This window comes from Amblyomma americanum, chromosome 11 (genome assembly GCF_052857255.1).
Source record: "Amblyomma americanum isolate KBUSLIRL-KWMA chromosome 11, ASM5285725v1, whole genome shotgun sequence".
NCBI classification, from domain to species: Eukaryota; Metazoa; Arthropoda; class Arachnida; order Ixodida; family Ixodidae; genus Amblyomma; species Amblyomma americanum.
In genome coordinates this window covers 1,250,644-1,275,132 of record NC_135507.1, presented here as the reverse complement: position 1 = coordinate 1,275,132, position 24,489 = coordinate 1,250,644, and the positions used below count along the sequence as shown (strand labels likewise).

Genomic DNA, 24,489 nt, shown 5'->3' with positions numbered 1-24,489 from the left:
GGCTGGAAAATACTAAAAATTAACCAGTTATAGTCAGTACTAGTACTTAATACTGCACCAACAAAACAGGAATAGAGTAGGATTGTAACAGAATTGGAATAGAATAGAAATAAATTGCAGTGCTTTTGCGTTACTCGCACGAAGTTCTGTAATTTTTAATATGGAATTTGCCCAGGAAGAGGGATCTAAGGTTAATTTGGCCATGTTGGGTAATAAATTAACATTTATGCTTGTGCTGGGACAAGATATCTTCCATGCCATTTAGAAACATTTTATTATATAGCTGTTATGGCTTCTTGTATATATGAAATTGTGTTGAATAAAAAATTGGAAGAGTTAAAGGTCTATAGACATTAAATTTTTGCTAGCATGTTTTCTTCTTTCAGACGATGCATTAGACATTCATGTACATGGAGCACCCTGGGGTGTTCATGTACGAATGCCAAATAATTTATAGTTGAATTTTTTCACGACGCTGTTTCACTTTCATCACTCAAAACGATAACTGACGTGTAGTTGGTGTTCAGGTTGCATGAGGCATAAAAAATCTGATATAGAAATGCTCACAGGTCATTTTTTGTCATTCCAGGTCTTGGAAGAGGCTGGATTAAATGTCGTAGGGATTAACTACATGTCGGCGATTATATTAGTTTTTCTAGTTGATCACGTGACCAAAACAACTTGATGTCACCCTCGTCGTTCGGTCGTTGAAACCGAAACAGCATAAGAAGAAATTAATTATAAATTATTTAGCGCCGCCGCGGTGGCTCAGTGGTTATGGTCCTCGGCTGCGGGTTCAATACCGGCCGTGCCGGTCGAATTTCAATGGAGGTGAAATTCTAGAGGCCCGTGTGCTTTGCGATGTCAGGTGCTCGAAATTTCCGGAGCCCTCCACTACGGCGTCCCTCATAGCCCGAGTCGCTTTGGGATGTTAAACGCCCAAAAACCCATAAATTATTTAGCGGTTGTAAGCAAATACCACTTGGTAATTCATGTATTTTAATGTTTAACGCATCGTTTCACTGAACAAAACGCATAATAAAGCTTAAGCTCTGCCTTAAGAAAATGATGCGTTAGCAATAATGGGTTAATGGCCATATATGCGAAATTGGCCATTTTCTACTTTACATTCAAAGATCCCTGGTAGGCCTCTGGTCTTAGACCTATTTTTCTTATTTTTAGGCCAATCCTAATGAAACTGTATTGCTTTGCTCAGTTTTTATATTGACTTCTACTCTGAAATTACCTTTTTCATATATTAGTTCCTAAGGTAATGAATTTTAATAAAAACTGCAAAATTTTTAATTCATGGCTACGTGGTGTACATAGTAAAGAGTGCAATTATTAAAGCCTTCTTTTTTTTTTTCATTTTACCCTCATTAGTAATTTCACAGTGCTTGGAATATCAACATTGAAGGTGTGAAAATAATGCATCGGTAAACTTGGCAAAATTATAAATTTTTGATGCGTTAGTCAACAATTGGGCTTCGATTACTACATGCACTGTGCCTTCAGCTTCCCTTAGCAAACAATATGGCATCTCTGTCTGTCCTAGATGTTGGGATATCGACATACTAAGACAGCCAGGTGTTCAAAATTTTAATGCATAAATTCAGCCCACACGGTAACCTGAATTTAATGGTATGGTCAAAATACTGATTTCGTGAAGGAAAAATTAGGCTGAGTTGGAAAGTAACAGCTGCATATACCGCAAGTGTAATGTTTAGAAAATGGTTTTTTTTTTGCCCCCTTAGGCGATGTGCCACTGGCCTGGGATGGCAGGTGCTGCCAGTGGTGGGGCTTGTAAGACCCAGGTTGCTCTTCCTGAGCAACCGCTCACGACCAATCATCGAGTGAACTGCCATGGTGGGCAGTTTGCTCGCAGTCCGGTGGGCAGGTTGTGATGATGCCACTAGGTCACGTGACCAGCCAATTTTTCGACCAAGGCAGGTAGCGCGAGGCAGAGCAAAATCTTGTTCTTGAGGCTGGCTGGGGTAGGGTGACCCAGGTGGCTACCCTATCTCGGCCAATTTTTGCTCAACACCAACAACGATGCCGAAATTTCTGCAGAACGGGTTCAGGTGAGCAGTTGTGGTGGTAGTGGTTGCTACCGGGCATTAGCCGTTTTGCTGGTAGTGTCATGACATGCTAATGCGTAAATGGGGACTTCATGCAATGAACGATGGCCTACTAAGCCCTGTCATTAGCTGCAGTTCCATTCCTAGCAGGAACAAGTTCTGCAGTAGAGGTTACGCATGTCTGTGGAGAAGTCCAGTTAGTGTGCATGTGATAAACAGAGTGGCTGTAGCTCTTATCATGCGCAGGCTGCAGATTGTGTTAATAGCTTTAAGGTTCCCATGTTGCAGAAAAGGCGGCATCATTGGCCATGAGCGAAAAAATCAAGTTGCCACCTGCACGTTTACCTCTAAAAAGTATGACTGCACATTTTCATAACTGCAGTCTGTGATCACGTTTGATCAAGCAATCTGGTTCGCGCAACACAGCCACCTGCTAAGGCAGCGGCGCATCACCTAACCGCCGCTCTACTGCGTCGGGAATGGTACGATACCACCCTGAAATTTATGAATCTCTGACAGCACGTTTGTAACAGGTCCCCCTGTCACAGAAAAGCAGTCATCGTCTGCGTCACTGTGCGAGCAGTGAGTAGCCACTGTGAACGGGACCTAATAACACTATTGAATTCTGAGTCTTCCCAGCTTTTTATGCATGCTTGCTGGACTGAACCTTTACTGCAGTTCAAGCATTGGCACTTGTACCATATTTTTATGCATATGGATATTATTTGCCTCTGCATATAACCCACAAGCCCAAACAGCTTGCTGTATGAAAAAAAAAGGCATGTCACCTGCGCGTTCACTTTGAAAAAGTATGAATGCACGCTTTCATGACTACAGTCTATGATTGCATTTGATCGTTGCTGTGGCAGCTGTCTTCCCATGCTTGATCTTCACTGCAGAAAGTATCAATGTCGTCTTGCCTCCAAGCTTGCTGCTAGTGGAACATTTGGAGCTTCCGAGTGCCATGTCCGCAGAAATTGCATGCTTTCTTGCCACACGTATTGCTGTTGATTCTCCCCACTTTTAGATTGCTTTTTTTTTGTTCAGTTATTGTCGGAGATAAGTGGAATGTGGAGGCGAAAGTATTCCTTTGTGATGGCCTTCCTTTGGTCACTGTGACATCTATGCGATTATGAAACACATTCCCAAGCATTGTTAAGAAGAGATTTCTTGTGAAATTTGTGCTCTGTTAGTCGTGCACTCATCCGCATTGCTTGCATACGCATCCTGCAGCAGGCAGAGTGTTTAACCCTGCCCTGTTGATGTTGATGCTCGCACAAGCATATTAAATGCTCGGAGTGTTTTGGAAACCACATTTTCGACCATATAACAATGTGCCGCCTGTCGGAGATGCAGAAGGCTGTCTGAAAGGTCGCTTGCTGTGATATAACCACGTTAGTGAAAGAACCCGATCTTTAGACGCTTACCACAACGTCAGTATGTGATACAGAGTAATTCCAAGTTTTCTAGATTGTTTGTATGTGCCCGAGTATACTAAATCAGTCCAGTGGTTATGGTGCTGGGCTGCTGACCCAAAGGACTCGGGTTCGATCCTGGCCGCAGTGGTCGAATTTTGATGGAGGCGAAATGATAGGGGCCCGTGTGCGGTGTGATGTCGGGGCATGTTAAAGAACCCCAGGTGATGGAAATTATCCGGAGCCCTCCACTACGGTGTCCCTCATAGCCTGAGTCGCTTTGGGACGTTAAGCCCGTAAAACCAATACCATAAGTTTAGTCATTCTTGGATGTTCAGAAATTGGTCAGCTTTGGCCATTATAATTATGTACTATCGGAAATACCAGAACGTGACTGTGCGTTTCAGAGTTAATACATGCGTTAAAGGTTTTGGGAATACAGCCAAGCTAGCTGGCACTTCTATGTTGCTAGAACACTGAGAAAAAGTGGCCCAAGCATATTTGCACTAAATGTGGGGGTCAAAAGTAAAGGGCTGTCCTCTGCATCGATTAAAGTCTTTATTTTTAGTAATAGCACATTTATGACAAAAAAAAAATGGCGGGAAAAAGACTATTTACAAGGGGACCTTAAGAAACAGTCATCGGTCTTCTGCATGACCACGGTAGTCACTTGCCAGACGAGACATTCTGGGTTGTGGAGGACATGTCCCCTTCCTCGTCATCTTCGTCGTCGGTCGGCGGCTTGTTTTTCAGTTTCTGATACTCATTTTTGTAGTGGTTCTTCCGCAGGTTCTCGAACTTTTTGTGCTTCTCTGCAAATGTGTGACGAATAAGAATTTTTGATTGGATGCACTTCAGTGCTTAAAGGGCAGCTGCAGGGGTTTTTCGAGGTTATTCTCGCTTCTGATTACTTCCACCAAGTTTGGCAGCCATGTGACACTTTGTTCTATCTTAAATCGATTTTAACGTGGCCTCCGTTGATGTTATTTCTACATGCAACGCTGCAATCCTTGCATGTTAATGCCCACTCCCCGTTTCGCAAAGAAAATTTTGTGGCTTGTATTGGGTTGTCTGAAGCATTTTATGAAGGGGCTCATTTTTTTTTAGTTATGTTTGTGACTTTATGGTTGCATCATGCAAAGCATCATCCCTGGCAGCGGATTGTGTTTCGGTTTGCTGTGTTTGCTGTTTTGAAATGGTTCTGCTTGCTATTTTGAAAAACGGCTTGTTGTGGCAGAGAGGGTGTACTCGACGGAATGTAATGCAACTACGAGCTCAAAAATGTTCAAAAAACCACCGCAGTTGCCCTTTAATGTAATGCCAACTGGTGGATAACACTGACAAAAAAAGCAGACCAGACATGCACTGTCTCAAGTTGATGAACACTCAGTCCTAACAGGCATGATGCTTTAATTAACAGAGTACATTGTAAGCTGATCTATTCCCGTCCCGATTGCTCAGTTCTAGCTGTGCATATCAGTGATTTCATTGAAGGTGTAAAGGGGCACGTCCGCCAAGGATGGAAAAAGAAAAGCCCAAATACTGATCAATAATGCCATCCTCGTGCAAAATTTTTTTATCTAGCATATGTGACACTGGAGGTACTGAAAAATAAAAACTACCTCCGCATTCTCTCTCTCAACTTGTGCACTGGACCTAGCAAGAAATGGCACCGCACTCCGTCCATGAAAGTGTCAGGCAGCCCACCCGGCACAGTTTTTTTACTTTTTTTTTCTTCTCTCTCTCTCCCGGCACGGCTAGACAATTCGTGGTAAGAGAGACGTTGCAGTCTCCTGCCAGCCGTGCACCCTGCTTTCTTCGGCGTGTAAAGCTGCAATTTGGGCAACGTGGTATGCATTCTTGCAGGGGAAGAGCACAACAACGGCAGGGCATAAACAAGACAAGTGCTGACTAACAACTGAATTTATTGAAGGAGGGAAATGTAGATGTATACAGCAAAAGCCAACAATCAAACTTCAAAAGGTAGGTTTGAAAACGCAGCCAAAAAGATGGCATCTAAGTCAGGTGGGTGGCAAGATATCCTATTTCCTTGCCATTTAACGTGACGGAAGGATTGCTCATGCATTTTACGCCGTGATTGTGGATGTAGTATGCTTCCATGATTTCATGCGTCACCTTGTTATCTGCCGCCATGGTGCGTCACTGGCTACGGCGCTTGGCTGCTGACCCGAAAGACGCGGGTTCGATCCCGGTTGCGGCAGTCAAATTTCAATGGAGGCGAATTCTCGTTTACTATGCGATGTCAGTGCACGTTAAAGAAAAACAGGTGGTCAAAATTTCCGGAGCACTTCACTACGGCATTCCTTATAGCCTGAGTCACTTTGGGGCGTTAAACCCCCATAAACCAGAAATCATAAACCTTGTTCTTATGATGGGAGAGCACTGCTGTCTTTTTGTAGACCCATACAAATTTGCATCTTGTGCAATGAAACTTTGTTCTAGGAACCCGGCCATCATTTTCAAACTTCCTGCCGTACTTGCATTTGCAGTTAGTACAGTAAGGAGTAGCGTGGCAAAGGGACACATTTTTCTCGCATTTTCATGCTCCATCAGCCCATTGTTCAGGCATTGCCCTCTTTGTACAACCTATACGGTACACCATGTGAATGCCATTCGGTATTCCATGTTTTCTTCGCAGCGACACAGGGAGAGACGTGTCGTACCTGTCGTACTTGAAGGATGACAAAGCAACCCTCCTTATCGGCCATCATTAACGTGAGACCACATTTCACCAGCAGCTGCACCGTCTTCTTTGTGTTGCCACTGTCTCTCTTCGTGTTGTTGGTCTTCATCAGCACGTCCACACGTTCTTCGATGCACTGCACGTGCAAATCTGGAGCCAGGCGAGCAATGCTCATTGAGAAAGCCAGCTTCTCTGCTGGTTTTGGACAAGGGTTGAAGGCAAATTTGGGACACATTCTTAGGTATTTTCTTGTGGCTAAGATCAATGAACCTTCTTTCTTCCGTGCTGTGCCTCTTCCTTTTCGGCAGAGGACTTTGGTGAAGCGTTCTGAAGTTGCACAGAAATCGTGAAAGTCTCGTTCCCGAGCGCAGGCCACCCGCAGTTGGTCTTTGAAAAACCGTGCCAGCCTCTACAGCTCCTACTTGTAAATGTGCACTGGTCTACGAAAAGACAGCAGTACTTCCCCGTTATAAGAACAAAGTGACGCACGAAATCATGGAAGCATTAGACATCCACAATCGTGGCGTAAAATTCGTCGGCAATCCTTCTGTCGCATTAAATGACAAGGAATTGGGATATCTTGCCTTCCACTTGACTTGCATACCATCTTTTTGGCTGTGTTCTCAAATCTGGTTTTTAATATCTGTTATATCTACCTTTCCATTTTTCAATAAATTCAGCTATCTGTCAGCAATGTCTTGCCTATGTCCCGCCCTGTTGTTGCGCTGTTTCCCTACATCTTAGATGCGCTTTTTGGCAAGCCAATGACCACCCCTTACTGCTGACGTCACAAGCGTTCCATGACGCTTTGGGCGAGGTTTCACGCGAATATCCGGCACCATAGGCCACCAAAAAGCGCTTGGAACAGCATTAATCCATAAGAAAGGAGACGTCAAGGAATTGAAAAATTACAGACCGATCAGCTTACTGTCCGTTACCTACAAGGTGCTCACTAAGGTAATCGCTAACAGAGTGATAACAACCTGGGGAACAGTTTGGGTTGAAGAGTTAGTGGAGAATACCTAAGTAGTTGCGATTCGCTGTTGACATTGCCTTGCTGAGTCGCTCAGGAGGTGAACTGCAACACATGATCGGTGAGTTAGACTGGCAAAGCAGTATGGTGGCTCCAAAAATTAACATGTAGTAAACCAAAGTTATGTTCAACAGCCTAGCAAGGGAACAGTAGTTAACAATTGGTAACGAGGTGCTGGAAGTGGTAAGGGAATGTGTCTACTTTGGGCAGGTAGTGGCCGCAGATCCGGATCATGACAAGGAAATAATTAGAATAAGAATGGGTTTTCTATAACAGCTGTATCTTACCGGTACTCGCCTACGCAGCAGAAATGTGGAGGCTAACGAAAAGGGTTCGTCTCAAGTTAAGGACAGCGCAGCGAGCTATGGAAAGCAAAATGCTTGGTGTAATGTTAAGAGACCGGAATCGGGCAGTGTGGGTGAGGAAAAAAATGTGGGTTAATGACATCCTGGTCGAAATGAAGGGGAAGAAATTGGCTTGGGCGTGGCGTGTAATGTGAAGGCAAGATAACCGCTGGTCCTTATGGGTAACGGAGTGGATTCCAAGAGAAGGCAAGTGTAGCTGGAGGTGGCAGAAAGTTAGGTGGAAGGATGAGATTAAGAAGTTTGTGGGGTTACGGTGGTCACAGCTGGCAAAGGACAGGGTTAATTGGAGAGATATGAGAGAGGCCTTTGCCCTGCAGTGGGCGTAGTCAGGCTGATGATGATGGTGAAATTATCAGCTGATTTGTGAGGACTTGTATGCGGCATGCACATTTCAATAGCATTTACCGTACATAATGCACTCATTGGATAGCAACTTTCTGAACTGCTACTCAGGGTCCCTTTAATGCAAGCATTCTTTTTTCACAATAGCGTCAGTCAGAAAAACATTTGAAATTTCAAACGAAGCTAGCGAATTGCAGTGTGGTCAAATGAAGCCTAAATTGGTGAGGAGGTTCCTCTAACGGGGGCACTTCAGAATGTGTAAGTAATTCATTTTAAAAAATTAGCTGGCTTTGGGATTCGAATGCAAGCCCTCTGCGTGCCAGGCAGGCACGCAACGCATAGGCCGTGAAACGTGGGCATTGGTAATGTATATGATTTAGTTACATGTGTTTGGGATGTGTACTGATGTTATAGTAATTCAAGAAATGAAACCCAATATTAATATGCCAATTAGGCATCAGAAATTTCGCGGAATGAAAAGGCGGTGTTATGGTGCTTCGTTGTACTGAAACAAATGGTGTGTATATGTGTAAAAATGAGAAAGAAAAACGAGAAAGAGGAGGTGAAGGCACTATCGTGTCTACTCTTCAGGGGAAGCTTAGGCATCCTCTGAATTTTTCTTTTTAGATTTGCCATTGCTGTCTACGCACCTTTCCTCAGCTGTAGCATAGACCTTCGTCATGCGCCAGTTATCATCTAACTTGGGGTAAAGTACACCCCGGGGCAGTGCCCAGACAAAAGGGCCGCTGCCATGTTGTCAGCCTATGAGCGACAGAAAACTTTGGAGCCATTCTTTTTCTCTTGAGGGCCACGATATGTTTTCTAAGCAGTCTGTGTATATATAATGTGCTTTTAATTATTGACCTGGTGGCCCGATGGATTTTATTTTGATGGGGATGCCTCCATAGAAAACCATGCATCTGATACCAGCCTGGACCCCGCAGGGGGATGGCGGTGAGCAGTGTCACCATGGACCCGAGCACCCGCGCCTAACTGTGCGTGGGGAAAAGGGGATCCTGGTGGTTGAGCCGATGCCGAGCGCTTCAACCTTTAAGGCCCCTTGGCAGAGGCAACACAGCACTTTGGCTGCTTTCCGTAGACGGCACCTCCGGCCCGACCAGAGGGGGGGTGGAATCGGTAGTTGCCCTTTCCTGTCCTTCTCTCCATCCATTACTTCCTGTCGTCTTTCCTACAACTCTCCTATCTCCTACTCACTTCTTGGTTTTTCCTTTTTTCCTGGTGGCGAGGGTTAACCTTGTGTGGCCAACTACCCTGAGTTGCATCATATTGGGTTATAGTTGGGGTGTACAACTGGCATGGGCAGGGCTTGCTTGCAAGTTCCTGACCCGTCCCCTCGTTGGGCTGCATGGCGGGTGGCTGGCACCATGGCCAAAGCACATTTCTTATGGCCTCAGTTACCTCAAATAATGATCGCGCTCTGAAGAGAGTGCGGACCGAAGAAATAACAGCCCAATGCTTCCGAAAAAAGAAAGATACCTTTCCAAAGTTTCACGCTATCCACAGCAAAAAAACTGAAAAAACTGCCAAAACAATGTCTTCTTTCTGAGCTTCCAAATATCTCACCAATTCCTTGAGCGCGGACAGGCTGCAAGTTGACAAAAATTCCCAGTGGTAATCTCCTTCTAGAAATTGATGTCCAGCACTCGAAACTGTTCAACGTAGTCTTCATAGGGGACATTCCTGCCTCAGTAACCACACAGATCAGTAAATACTGTCTGAGGAGTGATATCCGAATCCGACTGTCTCAAGCTCACCGAAGCAGAAATGCTGGAGGGTCTCAAAGGCCAAAATGTCACAAATGTCTTGCGCATCAAAATTAGGAAAGAAGACAAGGAAATACCAACCAAACATCTCGTCCTCACCTTCAGCTTGAGCACACTACCCCAAATACATTGAAGAAGGTTACCTAAAAATCCAATTCCGACACCATGTCCCAAACCCTGGAAGATGTTTCAACTGCCAGCGATACGGCCATGGGTCGCATAGTTGCCACGGCTGACAAATCTGTGCGAAATGCTCCTCACATGATGTTTCTGAAAACTGTGAAGCAGCAGCATTGTACAGTGCAAACTGTGACGGGGATCACCCTGCCTACTCCAGGTCTTGCCAAACATGGAGGACTGAAAAGAGAAATTATCAGTATCAAAACAAATGAAAACATCTAATACAAAAAAGCGCGTGTGGGACTTTCACACATCATTGGAATATCCTCTTTTGCTGCAAAAACAAACTTCGCTGATGCAGTGCGTGAGCATGGCACACCACATCGTCCTCTGGCACCTGCCCAGGTCACACGCAGTGGGCCTGTGGCAGGGCCATCCCCGCCCCCAGGTGGAGTAGCTGACACTATTGTGCCAACTCCAAAGCAGGCTGCACAGACCCCCGGGTTGGTGTGTCAAGCCTCTTCCCACAGGTTGAGGTCTTACTCGAACATTCACGTGCCTGCTGCACGGCCGTTCAGGCCTCTGCAAAGGAGGCGATGGACACGACCCAGGGCCGCCCTGTGCCGTCCACGTCAGATGGATGGCAGGGCTCCTTCGATCAGTCAAAAAAAGGCAGGCTCCGAGTCACGGGGCCAACAAAAACCTAGCCTAGCTTTCCACTTTCACATATAAACTAAATTGGCTTTCATAGTTATTGGAACTGCACGGGACTTTTAGGAAAGTTAAGCAACATAAAAGAAATCATTGGTTCACTGTCTCCTGCTGCCGTTTGCACACAAGAAGCGAATCTAGGTCCCCAGCACACAAATGTGCTTAAAAAATATACTGTTTTTGGAAACCGTGACCGATAGCAGGCGAGCAGGCTTTCGTGTGGAGTTGCCATTATAGTTCAAAGTGGAATTGCAGCCCATGAAGTACAACTTAAAACTAGATTAGAGGCCTTAGCAGCCATGCTGCTTACATATAAAACCATCTCCGCATATCTAGACCCATACCTGAAAGTAACTAACATGGGATTCAGAAAACTTTGCAGAGCAAATGCCACAGCCGTATCCATAGTTGGAGACTTTAGTGCAGATTCCTCTTTTTGGGGGAAGTGATACCAGAGGTCAGATAGTAGAGGATTTTATTCTATGTAATAATGTTTGCTGAAATCTAGTAAACCCACATACTGTTGCCCAACCTCGGGGGAAAATGGAGCTGTTTAGATTTGTTTTTAGTTTTAATGTCTGCTTTGAGAGATATTAGATGATCCATATGGAAGCGATCATCTCCCTGTCATAATAAGCCTGTTACGTTTGGCAACAGTCATCCCAACAATACCACAGCATTGGAAGCTACATTTAGCTGACTGGGCATTGTTTCGAGAAAAAGCCAGTTTAGAAATGATTGTTTTAGAAATTCTCGGCATAGACGAAAGAAATGAAATGTTCACAGCACTCATTCTTACTGCCGCACACCTATCAATTCCAAAATCCTCAGGAGCGGCCCACCAGAGGCACAGTTTGGTACACATGAGAATGCAACGAGGCAAAAAAACGACAAGATGAAGCCTGGGGAGTCTTTCGCTGGTACTTAACACACAAGAACCTTATCCCTTTCAAAAAGACGAGAGCACAAGCCTGGTATATTCTGCGCAGTGCCGAGAAAACATCATGGAAAGCTTATGTCTCTTCTATAAACAGCTCAACGACATAGAAGAAAATGTGGGAGGAAGTTCGAAAACTGAATGGCAGCTACTCACCTTTCACAGTTCCTCTTTTAACATCTGGTGCACAAACAGGTATAGGGGAACAGGCGGACATATTGGGAGACCACTACGCTGCGGTTTCAAGTTCTTCACACTATAGTCAGTCTTTTTTATAAAACAGAAACATAACCAAAAAACAGACTACCAACAGGTGGAGGTGCAAATGAAAAAATACGATAGTGTTATTACACTCCAAGAAATCAATACTGTACTGTCTGCCGGCAAGAAAAAATCTCCAGGACCCGACTAAATACACTGTGAAATGCTCGCCCATCTTTCCAAGCCTGCTGTAGAGGCACTTCTAAATTTTTTCACCATGATATTCATGGAAGAAAGCCATTATAGCACCATTCCTGAGACCTGGAATGTTACCAACGTCCCCTAGTAGCTATAGGCCAATAGCCCCTTACAAGCTGTCTCCCTAAATCGTTTGAAAGCTTTGCGAGCATTAGGCTGATGTTTGTTCTTGGATCTCTTGAACACACCAGTGTGGCTCAAAAGAAATCTTGTTCAACTACTGACCATCCCGTCCGCCTTGAAAATAGTCACAGAAGCATTCATACACAAACAACATTGTCTAGCAGTTTTCTTTGATATGGAGAGGGCTTATGATACCAATTGGAGGTTTGGGATTCTCTGCCACCTAGCAGACCTAAATATCTGTGGAAGGATGCTGAACTGCTTAAAAGATTTTCTGTCTGACTGTTCATTTCATGTACGCCTAGGTTCCAACCTTTCCAAAAAATTCATTCAGGAGAATGAGGTAAGTACTATCCTGTTCATCGTGAAAATGAATTCCATAGCTAAGATAATTCCAAAGTCCGTTATGTATTCTCTGTATGTCGATGACCTTCAGATAGCATGCACATTCTCCAGCCTGTGAGTGACAGATACAACTGACATTAAACTTGTGGTTTGGGCAGATAAAAATGTGTTCGCGTTCTCCCCACAAAAAACAATTGCTGTTCTTTTCTCACTCAAAAGAGGTTTGCAGATTGATCCCACCCTGCACTTAAATGAAATTATACTTCCAGTTAAACAGAACATAAATTTTTGGGCATAACATTTGACAAATAACTTGCATTCCTGCCACACATAAACATTGCCAAAGAACTTCCCAGTACCTGAATATACTCAAAGTACTGTCACGAAAACGCTGGGGATCTGACAGAACATGTCTTTTACAGATCTATTGGTCCGTAGTATGCTCTATCCTGGACTACGGACGCGTTGTGTGTGGGTCTGCAAGGCCATCATATCTAAAGCGACTGGACCCAGTTCACAACTCCGGTCTTCTCCTTTCAACCGGAGCATACAGAACATCTGCCATCAATAGCCTTTATGTAGAAACAAATGAACCATCCCTAGCAGACAGAGGAACAATGCTCACAAGTGCATATGTACTGAAAATAAGATCTCTACCTAGACATGTTTGTTATCCGATTGTTACAAACTGCACATCCAGAACACTGTTCAACAATGAACCACAATCAATCAGACCTCTGCTTCTCTGTTTTGAGGATAGTTGCCAAAACTTGGAAATATTGGATACCCTTCCTGATGTCGCCTCAAGTCATGACCCACTGCCCCCATGGTGCAACCTTCCCACTGTGTGTGACTTCACTTTAACACACTTTCAAAAAAAACAAACACCACATGAGCACATATTAAAGGAATACTGGGCACTACAAGAAAAATATGCCAACTGCGCAGAATTTTACACTGATGGCTCAAATACAGAAGAATATGTCGGAAGCACGGTTGTACAAGGAAACTGGCAAAAGTTAGGCTGCCAAACTGTGCATCCATTTTTACTGCCGAATGTCATGCTGTCTCTGTAGCTGTAAGCAGAATAATAAATAGCAGTATTGAAAATAGCATAATTACACAGATTCACGTAGCCTGCTAACGACATTACATTACAGAAATGCAGTAGAACCCTTAGTAGGAAACATACTGCCACGTGGCTAACGTGCCGCGCAGCCTCCACGCTTAGTCAAAATGACGACGAAGCGGTTGGTTGGCTCTCAAGGCGCTCTGGCTCTGTGACCTGGACCCTGGCTGTCTAATTAAAAGCCCCACGTGCTGTGCGACGTCAGTGCACGTAAAAGAACCCCAGGTGGTCGAAATTTCCGGAGCCCTTCACTACGGCGTCCCTCATAGCCTGAGTTGCTTTGGGACGTTAAACCCCCATAAACCTATCTAATTAAATGTTCTCAGTCTTGGGTTCTCCCTGACGCCTACCTGCATGGCTCCTCAGGTCGTGACAATATAATACATAACATAGAAAAAGTCAACACAGGAGCATATGATAATATTCTGCTGGATGTCGAGCCATATTGGGATAGATGGAAATGAAAGAGTGGACCTGTGTGCTGCAGAAGCTTACAGTCATGAAATCAATGAAGTTGGCATGCCCCATAGAGACTGCATGAAATACATAATAATTTTAAGGCTGAATGGTAGACAACTTAAAATAATGAAATAAACAAGCTGCATTTTGTAAAGCCTGTCCTCGAGGAATGGAAAACCTGTGCAACCAGGAACGTTTTATAGATGTAATTTTATGTCGTCTCCGCATAGGATGTACACACACACACACACCTGACCCATAACTTCTTATTCACTAACCAAGACAAACCTCTTTGTGAAAGATGTGGATCGAGATGAGCTCACACTAAGCCATAATTTACTATCGTGCTCAGAACTCGGAAAAACTAAGAAGCATTTCACTCAATTTTATAATGAATGCATTCTTTTTAACCCAGCGCTACTCTTAAGTGATAATGCAATCATTTACATGTCTTATGTTTTTAACTTTTTAAGAAAAGTTCTTGATAAACTGTGAATGCCTCACTTGTCTGTGATACAGCTCATCCACTTTCTCATTCCTGAGAAGAAGGCTGATGTGTCCCTTTCATTGGTTGGGAGCCTCGACATCCTTTCCCCGCCAAGGATGGCCCCTGAGGTTACCTGACCTGCTTAAAGCTTTTACCACCATAGCAATTTCAAAAATGTTTGCCCTCTACCTTCACTAGGTGGTATGATATAACTTTTTAGGCCCATTACACCACCGTTGTTTCACACTATTTTTATAAGATCCTGCACAAAATTTTCTACACCTTGTGTTTGATGCATGATAGCCTTAGATGCTTATGTGCCACTAAACCCAACACAACATAATTCCGGGCAGGGTGTCTACCATCCGAGAAAATTTCCGGGAGTTTCACGGATCTGAAAAGTGTGGGATCAGCCCCACAGCGAGCCAGGGAAGTCGTCCTCGTACAGCTCCAGCTGAGATCGATCCGAACGCTTCCTCGTACCAGCGTCGGATACCCATCCTTGCGATACTTTCATCCCGGGATGAACTGTTTCTGGCCCGTTGGCTTTTGGAGTCTCCTCGGCCAGAAAGGACGCCATGGCGGTTGATTCGCATTGGTAAGCTTAGGAGGGGAGTCCCGCAGCTGAGCGGGCCTTGCGAAGCTAGGGCGTTCCACACTACTCCGTCGCAATCGATCCGTGAGAAACTGGCGGCGCGAGCTCGTAGCTTCCGTAGCACTGCGGCGATCGAGACACGAGGTGCCATGAGACGGTTCGTCGCTGCTGTGATGCCTGCCAATTGTAGCTCCGGCTCGTCGCTCTCGACCAGCGTGTGGTGTACGAAGACTGTAACGGCGCCATCAAGTTGTAAATGTAGTGCTGATTGGGGCAAATCCGAAACTTTGCGAATGAGCAACTTGGACAGCCGTGGCGCGCGCTCGCCCTACTGGGATGATGCGCGTCAACAGCCATTTCCTTTCCTGCCAGTCTCGAGTGGGCTGTGCAGTGGCGCGATTTATGCCTCGCAGAGCAGCCCTTCCAATATATATTTGCATTGCATCACTGCCGTTCTCGGTGGTCGGGACAGCACTGCTTGATCGTGGACTGTGCAAAGAAGTCGGGAGCCAGGAAGCATGCGGCGACAGTCCCAGTGAGGTTGGGACATGTTCCTGCCGACGACGGGAGCGTGCCTTCGAGATATGTTCAACCCATTTCGTGGATGGCAGGCGCACGGAGTACCGATACAAGTTCGGGCCTGTTTTTCTGCTTTTATCGCGACGCACACTGTTTAACGAGGTAGATCTGACCGGTGGTATGTGATCGCGGTGCCGCACCAGGGCGCATTGTGAGCTGGTCCGCAAACTAGGTTTGTGCGCGTTGGCAGCGTCAACGTGGGCACAATATGGGCACCGCAAATTCCTCGACGCTATCCACCAGCTGGACGGATGCAAGAGCATGTGTGTATGATGAGCCAACTGGAAACCAAGGAGTTAAATGAGGAACATAAATGCAGCGACACCTTTATAGACGGGAAAACAGACGCAACATCTCGGCACTCAAAAACACGTTCGTAAGCCGACACCCAACCATGCAACGTCCTTTAAATGGCAGACTTTTTTCGGCTGCTGCTCAGTGCGATCACCGATTTCTGTGAGGACGAGATGCCTCCGGCATCTATCACCGCGACATTGATTAAAAGAGCTGAAAAGCGGAAGATTCGAAAATGTCGTCTCTGGCAGCTCGATAGACGACAGTGCTTGGAAGTCGCGTTGTAGTGCATGCCATGACGTGCACTGGTTGAGGTTTCGTTCCAGCAATGCGTTTCTAGCTCTTTGAGGTCCCTGTTTATCGGCATCAGTTTACTGCCCTTCTGTCGTTTAATCCTATCGGGGTTGCAGACGTTTGCGCCGCCATGTGACGCGTTGTCGTACCTTCTTCCTCCTTAGACATCGGCTTTTTCTCGTCATCAGGTAGGTTCTTGAAGCCCACGCCGCCTTTCCGGTGGCTCTTCTTGCGCCTGCACGAAAATGCAGATCCTCGGTCGAGCAAGCCCGGCTTCCACGTGTGATATCGGCTTTAGCTCGAGGTGGCTGTGACATCTGCTCTGCACCCAAGAGCCAGCGTTTAGGGGGCCTAACACAGGGCAGACAAACATTCCCATTTGTTTAAAGGCTCTATCTGTCAGCTCGAAGAGGTCCCATGTTAACGTAGCAGAAATAGTATAGTCTGCGTGTTCATAAAAGAATTAAAGCTTGCCGGACACGCTGTACCTAGCACAAAGCTCCCAGACGACGCTAAGACGTCCTCACTGTGACCTCGGGATGTTCACACGTCCTCATGATGGTTGTTTCTGGTCCTAAAGCAGTCCAACTTGGGATCCATTTGTCCGTCCGTTGCGCTCAGTCAGGATATCTTGATCATATATTTGGGGACGTTTTCAGTACTTCAGGATTTGTATCAAGTGCTTCTTTTTGTTTTCATGGGAGTGCCGTATTCAAAGCTAATGTAAGAGAAGCTAACCAGAGCAAGCAAAAAGAAGAGCCACAGCACGGGCTTGCCATGCTCGGGGTCGCAGAGAGCTATAGCTCTCTCTGGAGTTGAATTCTGCTACCTGATAGAAAAGATGAGTGGCCCAAAAATCTAGACAGTCCAACCCCATCAGAAGCAGATACATAACACCAGGTGTAAAAGCAAAAATATCTAATCAAGGCGTATAACTTTTGGAGTCACAATGGTTTCCTTCGTTACATCACTGTTGTACACACGTTTATAAACCTGCAGTTATTAATGAGAGCCGAGTACGAGAGATAAATTACGCTTGTTTTATCTCAGTTCAATGCCACAGTATTGTACTGCGATAGGAAGATTGTAGGACATTTGAGAAATTTTCATCCGCGAGTAGTCAAGCAAAGTACAAACTGGGGACATCCTCGTGAGGAAATTTGGATGCACACAAGAGGTACTCAGAATGTCCTGTTCGGGATGAGGACGTGTGGTGCTGCCTACCCAGATAGCACAAATACGTCCTGAGGATTAATTTTTGAGGACATTTTTTCTTGCCCCGGGGATGTCCTCTACTGATTCTCAACAAGTCCTCACATATATCCTGTTGTCCGGCCTCAGTATGTCCCAAGGACATCCTCAAATTTCCACTGAAGGATTTTCTTAGTATGTTTTCAGGACGTCCGATTACGATTTAGCCCAGAGAATGTGGGTCAGTTTAACACTGCTACCTCAGTACAAAAGCCACTTAGACGAATGGCCCCAAAATCTAAACAGTCCAACCACATCGGAAGCATGCAGTACATGAGAACAGGTTTAAAGAAAAAGAAAATACCTTCTCAAGGCACATATTTTCTGCATTCACAAGGGATCTCCTTCATTATATCACTTTGTGCACAATTATCTTAATAAACCTGCAGTTTTTAATCAATGAAACCCGAGTGCGAGGGAATTAAGCTTGTTTTATCTCAGTTCAGTGCCGCAATATTGTCCAGCGATAGGACGTTTGTAGGATATTTGAGGACTTTTCATCTTGGAATCTTCCAGCAAGTACACACCGAGGACATCTTCATGAGCACGTTTGTTCGTGGTACACAAAAAAAAGTACTCAGAATGTCCTGTTCGGGATGAGGACGTTCTGACCGTTTGAGGACATTCTCGGGACGTTTGGCGCTGCCTGTGCAGGTACGAAATGCATTTAAAGTTTCCGCAGTCGGCTGTTATCTGCCCGCAGGACTCGTTCCGCCGCATGATCCGCAGGCCGTCCCGTCCCCGTTGGTCCTCCGCCCAAAAAGAGGCATGCAATCGCGGCTGCTCACTTGGACGTCATTTCCGGCGGTGGAGTCCGTGTGGGACACGTTCAGCTGCGCCGAAGACTGGCTGCGGGCCTTCGTGGCATGATGGAATAAGCGATCGCGCTGCTGCTGCCGCCGCCGACAAAGGAACGGCGTCCTCCCGTCCCTTCGTCGTCGTCGCATGCTTGTTTCGAAGGGAGGAAATTGCGCATAAAGTCATATGCGCGCACTGTGACTGCAGGGAGAAGACCACACGTGCGCACATCGTTTACACGGCACCAGACGGACACATATCCTGGATTAGGAAAAGAAAATCCCCGGACCATGGCTGCCTCCGACTGCGAGGCCCACGTTGCTCTTCGCAAGAGGCTTCGGACAGACATCGGCGAAATCTGAGATTGGGGTTTCTTTGTGCTTAGCGCACTGATCAGCATGGCGACTGCAAGCACAGCTTGGACGTATGGTAACACTGTACGGAGGTTGGCTTTGCACACCACATTGCGCCACCGATTGAAAATAGAAACAAGATGCCACTGTACTGAACGGCTCATAGCGTGAATGAAAAAAATGTACACCAACGCCCACCACTATGCACGTAAGCAGACCAAACATATTTTTTTCTTTTCTTCACGATAGATGACTCGTTTTATGCAACGTTTTGTGCGGGGAACCAAAGTTTCGATATTAACGAGTCATGACTGTCTCACCAGTAAAAACAAGACATGAGAATTCGCATGAAAAATTAACATGACAAGGGAGAGGCGCCCGTCATATCGCGCTTTCGACAGTTATCCGTGGGTGCTCCAACGAGGTTGAAAATCTAACTTCCTTGTCCAACGGGGACCTGCTTTTTTGATGATGCGGTATGCTAACGCTGGCCCCTCGTTTCTTCACGACCGAGAATGATCTCGCGTAACGGAGTTGTGCTTCCGGCATCGCTTAGGCGAATGAGCCCCGCAATCTCTGCTTCCTTTCAATGGCTCGCTTGGGTGGCTAGTGGCTTCCCTGTTCCGGAGACCTCCTTGAGCCGCTGTGTACAGACGAATAGAACGAATCTGCGTAACGGTCGAGCTCAAAAGCGCGCGTCTGCTAGGCTTTTCCGTCGTCTGCCCTCCAGTTGTGAGCAAGCGAAAACGGGAGCATGCACGCGCGCGTCGTCGCGCATCCTGATTGCAAAATGTAAGTGGGTGGGGCTGTTTTGTTTCTACTGTATGTGCCGAGGAATTAAGAAATAGGCCCAGAGCATGAATCTTTCCCTTCTCGTTTCCTTCGTCTGTACTTCGGCGTAAATCGAGTCTCTTTAAATGCGTCGATCTGTGGTGCATGCATGCTCTGTCCGCTGGTAGCAAGCACTGTAAGTCTGGGTCGTGAGGCGGAGCTACAGATATTCTCCCCATCCTGTAAACATTGATCGCTATAGTGTACTGTCTCAATGGATATGTTGTACTGTCTCAGTAAATCTCAAATAAAACACTTAATGGAGTGCTTTATTTGAGATCGGATTTTTGGCGGTATTTCCAAGGTGTTATACAACTGTTAATGAATGTTCCCTCTCTTGCTTGGGCTAATTCGGTTCGCAGTACTTTGTAAATAAACAATTCCGCTACGTCGGAATCTAATCGTAATGGGGGTTTAAAGGGGCCATGACATGGTCGTTCTTCATACTGCAGGTTTGTGCTTCAGTAACCAGTACAAGAGGTTATGATTCACCGAAATTTGGCTGCCCTGGACGCGCTCTATATTCCAAAAAATGCGATCGAAATTGAGAACGGCAAACGCCCTCCCTCCGGCAGCGACCGCCATATTGAATGCTATCGTGACGTCACCAGGGCATACATGGAGCAACGTCGTCTGCTCTCGTTGCTGCAATGTGCGCAGCGAGGTCTCTTGTTCCCTATAGTACTTCCGCGGGCGATCGAAGTAGCAGTCGACCCCCATATATGAGTGACTGGTGCCGCAAAAGCGTTAATAATAGTACCGCAGTTATTCTTCGGTATAGGTATAGGGCCCGGTTACACTAGGCCGATGGGACGGCGGTCGGTTGGCTGGTCGGTATGCAAATGCCATCGCTGACGCACTGGTCTGTCAAGCTAGACCGACGACCCCGTGCCGCAGTAGTGTAAAAAGGGTGAACTTAGTGGGGAATGGCGCAGTGTAGTGGGGGACTAGTTGGTATGAAATTCTAAAAACTTAAGAATTTAAAAACTTATTGTACCTTGCTAGCCACAACGACATACGCGATGCGCGTGCACCAGCGAAGATGTACTTTCATTCGGTGCCTACGCATAGGACCTATCGGCGAGCCAATTGGGCGACACGGGCAGAAAACGCCGCACGACGGTGCCACTCGAGGCTCTTCGCCGTCGCCTGGGCTTGTGCGGCCGAGCGAAAGCTTCACGCCCGGTGAATAGACGGCCCGAAGAACTGCGCTTGTGTACCTTACCCGCATCGAAAAAAGCGAAACGAGCGGCTACATTTCATGTCTTCACACTTTCTTACTGATCAGCGGGGAACTCCTGCCAGATGCTTGAATTTCGGCCGACGGTGCACCGCCGGTCCCTTTCGTGACGAGGCCTAGCGAGTACGCAGGATTCGTGTGTGCGATTTCGGCGATTGCGGAGAGCGAATTCGCAACTTTTAGCGCCTGAAAATAGCTGTCGAGCGTAGTTTTGGCCACAGTGCCCTCAAAACGACGACTGCCTACATCGCAGGGCGCGAGTACAATAAGGGTGAAATGCCAATATGTGACCCGGTCTGCACAGCATGCGTGTGCTGAAGGCAGCCGGCAGCAGCCGTCGGCGTCGACTGTGGACAACAAATCTGATCGTTCTCATTAATTCAAGTAATGTCCGAACGTATTTTTAGCTAATGCGTTTTAAAATCAACTACTGATGACATGAGGGAAGCGCCGGTCCTATAGCGAAGCGTTTCCCAAGGAGGCGATACAGCATCAGCGGCGCTTATTGCGGTGTTATCATAGTGTGTAAATGAGTAAAACTACAATTTGTGAGCAATACTATACGTAATATTTAAGATAAGAAGAGCCCACCTTGCGTTTTATGCCATACGGGAGCACTTGACTGCTAAAAAGAAACCACATTCATAACATAAAAATAACATGTTTATGAGCGTAAATAATAAAGCAGGGGTCCATCGATTTCTGTTTCCTCAACAATCAAAAAAGGGGTGCCACGAGCAAGCCCACTTTCTTAAGGATCATTTAGTTCGCGTAATAAGCTGACGGCTTCCGAAAAGAAAACACTGAAAATGCACTTTATTTCGATAAGCTAAAAAAAAAGAAAACTTTTCGAGCGACCGCCGTCTGCAGTGTGCATGCAAGCACGTCAACAGCGCGCAACAGACGACGCGGGGCGGGTATGCCCCTCTGACGTCAGCGATTAGAGGTTGCCAGACCAGCAAGCAGTTCGCAGAAGAAACGGAAAAAAATCGCTTTAAAAATTTTTACCGCACAGAATCAACTGAAACTTGGGGGAATTTTAATTTAACAAGTTGAGAATTAAAGGGACCCAGAAAGGGGTTCTCAATAAAGGTGCGATATGTGTGTTATGTTAACACACGACGGTTCATAATTATCCCCCAGCACAAATTATTTTAATGCGTTTTGTGGAAGCTGAGTTATATGCAGTCAAAATTTGAACTTCCGCGTCTTTGCGCCTTTCCCTCTCCTCTCGCACGCCAAAGCGGCGGCGCTCCTCCGCCGGCCCCACTCACTCGACCCCCCCCCCCCCTCCCCACACCCCCTACCCCGGCCGGCTGCGGCGCGCGCGGAGCGGCCGCGGTAGTGCGTGACGTCTGAAAGAATTTGGCGCTGTGAACCAATGATAACACCCGGCTGCTGACGTCATTAGCAAGACGTGACGTCGTCTACCAGGTTTTCGTGCGAAAGCCCGGCAAAGCGGGAATATTGCATAGCATTGTCATTGTCAGCGGTGTAGTACATTAGAATACAGCTAAGACGTGCTAACTAGTACGCTGGTTAACTAATATGGAATAGTTAACTATTAGGCTCTTAATTATTGAGCGGTGTAGCCCATCGTATATCAGTTTTTAGAATTTCGAAAACGCGGTTTCCCTCGGCGCTGTGGCCCAGCAAATTTTGGCTACATCGCCCCAGAATACACGCGCTTTTGAGACTGAGCTTGCGGGCAAAGCAGACTGGAATAGATGCATGAGCCACAAAGACGCGAGCGGACTGCTTCATAGAATGTCAAGGAGAGTGGCTACTACAGTCGATGGTCATTTATTAGTCGTCGAGAGATGTGTGTGTGGCACTGAGGTGCAGCAGTGACGAGTCAGAGCCAGTGGCGGCCTTGAGCGGGCTGCTCCAGCTGGGATGCCGCGCTGAGCGACTCCTCCTCGTCGGCGGGGCTCACGGTGCGGGTGGCGACAAGCGGCGGCTGGAAGTTGTCCCACTCCAGAGAGTCGGTCTCCCCCGAGGTGGCGCTGGCGTCGCCGCTAGGCGGCCTCGTCGTCCCGGCTGCCACCTGACGGTCGCCACTCATGAGGTGACACGATGCGGCCGTGTGGAACTGCGTGCACTGGGGGAAAAACAAACAGGCGAGAGGCATGCACGTCGGACACGCTCTGCTGCATATAGTACGCCAATGCATCTTTTTTTGCCTTCGCCCTCAAGCGGCGCGATGACCACGCAATACAATCGTAGCAAAGCGTTTTTCACTTCAAAAGACCGGAGCGTTATCTCGCGCGGCAGCTGTTGGAAACGGGAGCGGCTGTACTGCTGCATGGTACAGTTTCGACGCCCGCACTCGCGAGGACTGCAGATGTGCTCGGGTAGAAGCGGCTCTTTACCGGGTCGGGCCGTTCTTTCTGTAACGAAACAGTACAGCAGCTCGTCACTCCGTCTGCCTGCACACGTTACACGAAGCGTATGTATGTACTGTGAGACACGAATTGCCGTGCGCTGCTTGCAAGCCCTCGCTCTGCTTCTGTCGTCCTTCGGGCGCCAGGTTTCGAAACCACAGAAAGTCACGCAATCGGGCTGACCCGCCTGGTCTGTACATGGGTAATCCTAAAAAGTCTCTTCCGAATGTCTGTAGGCACCGTAAACTCGCAACCGTTCAAACAAAGCGTGAACCCACTTCACAAAAGTGCGAGTTCCAAGAGGTCAGCCGAGAACAGCGTCGCGGCACTCACCGTGGTCGAGTGCAGGATGGGCATGCGGAAATCCTCGCAGCACGTGGACGTGGCCGGGCTGTTGTAGCGCGGGTGGTAGGGCGACCCGTCGGGTGAAGCGCGTCCGCTGCTGCCGTGTTCGGCCCTCGCGCTGCACGCAGTCCCGCGGAAGGCGCCCTCCTCCTCGCGGCGGGTCCAGCGGCGTCGCTTGCGGTGGTGGCGGCGGCGAGCCCGCGGCTGGGAGGAGGAGCACGCCAGCAGGAGCACGGTAAACGCGAGCGCGGCGAGGAACACGATGACCACGACCAGCGCGGCGACGATGCACGCTAGCACGCCTTCGCCCAGGGGGCACGCACCGCCGTCCACGGGAGGGCCCAGGCTGGCTGGCGGCGTCGATGCCGGAACAACGTCGGCCGAGGGCATGGCACTTGGGCTTCACTGGCCGGCACCCTGGGCGCACGATGGGGCTGGGACGCATGTCACACGCGGGTCTGGGCTAACCCTAAAGCGATTTTCGCCAAGGTGGGCGGTGCTGCAGGATTACGCAGTCGTTGTGCGCATGGCACGGTTTTTGTCTCCGTGATAAGGGACATGCCTCCGCGGTGTTGCTCGCCGCTTGTTGTTATCAACTGCGCTCGTCTCCGGTCAAAGCCCGTCCTAACAGAGGCGGTCCTGCCTGTCATAGGTCCCGTCGTATAGTGCGACCAATGCGTTCACACTATCCGCGCGAATACTAGAAAGGAACCAAGGGAAAAAGAAAATTAGGCAGTGGCTTGGCTCTGGTTAAGCCTGGATATACAAGCGAAAAGCAAATTCAGCTATCCTTGGTGTGACGTCATGGTTATGCTTCGTAGCTTAGCTGGTATTGTATACATTGTTTATCTATAGGCGTAGACTTGGTTACTCAATGGCACATGTTTACCAGTAAGACACAGAAGCGACAGTGTTAAACTTCTTTATTTATTATTGTTGGACACATTGACTTGCAGTTTCTCTAGAGCCATAAAGACATCCCGGTTATCCGAGTAGTAGCAAGCGGCTGTCTCTGTGGTTTCGCTGTTTTGCAG

At 47.2% G+C, this 24,489-nt stretch overlaps 1 protein-coding gene and 1 long non-coding RNA gene across 2 annotated transcripts; both read right to left on the bottom strand.

Annotated features, from left to right (window-relative positions):
• Positions 1–4,034: 4,034 nt before the first annotated feature.
• Positions 4,035–18,436, bottom strand: LOC144110391 (uncharacterized). Its single transcript, XR_013309825.1, has 3 exons — positions 18,293–18,436; positions 16,403–16,488; positions 4,035–4,305 (listed from the first exon to the last, which is right to left on the bottom strand). It is a non-coding gene; the product is annotated as an uncharacterized LOC144110391 (long non-coding RNA).
• A 4,108-nt stretch (positions 18,437–22,544) lies between these two features.
• LOC144110525 (uncharacterized) lies at positions 22,545–24,078 on the bottom strand. Its single transcript, XM_077643513.1, has 2 exons — positions 23,444–24,078; positions 22,545–22,827 (listed from the first exon to the last, which is right to left on the bottom strand). Exons 1-2 carry the CDS (start codon positions 23,843–23,845, stop codon positions 22,582–22,584), a joined length of 648 nt encoding a protein of 215 aa, XP_077499639.1. The 5' UTR covers positions 23,846–24,078; the 3' UTR covers positions 22,545–22,581.
• Between the last annotated feature and the right edge of the window lie 411 nt (positions 24,079–24,489).

Excerpts from the sequence above, each read along its gene's own strand:
- LOC144110525 (XM_077643513.1), bottom strand. The coding sequence starts at position 23,845 with ATGCCCTCGGCCGACGTTGTTCCGGCATCGACGCCGCCAGCCAGCCTG. Across the intron at positions 22,828-23,443 it reads CCATCCTGCACTCGACCACG|TGCACGCAGTTCCACACGGC; the intron begins GTGAGTGCCGCG and ends TTTTTCCCCCAG.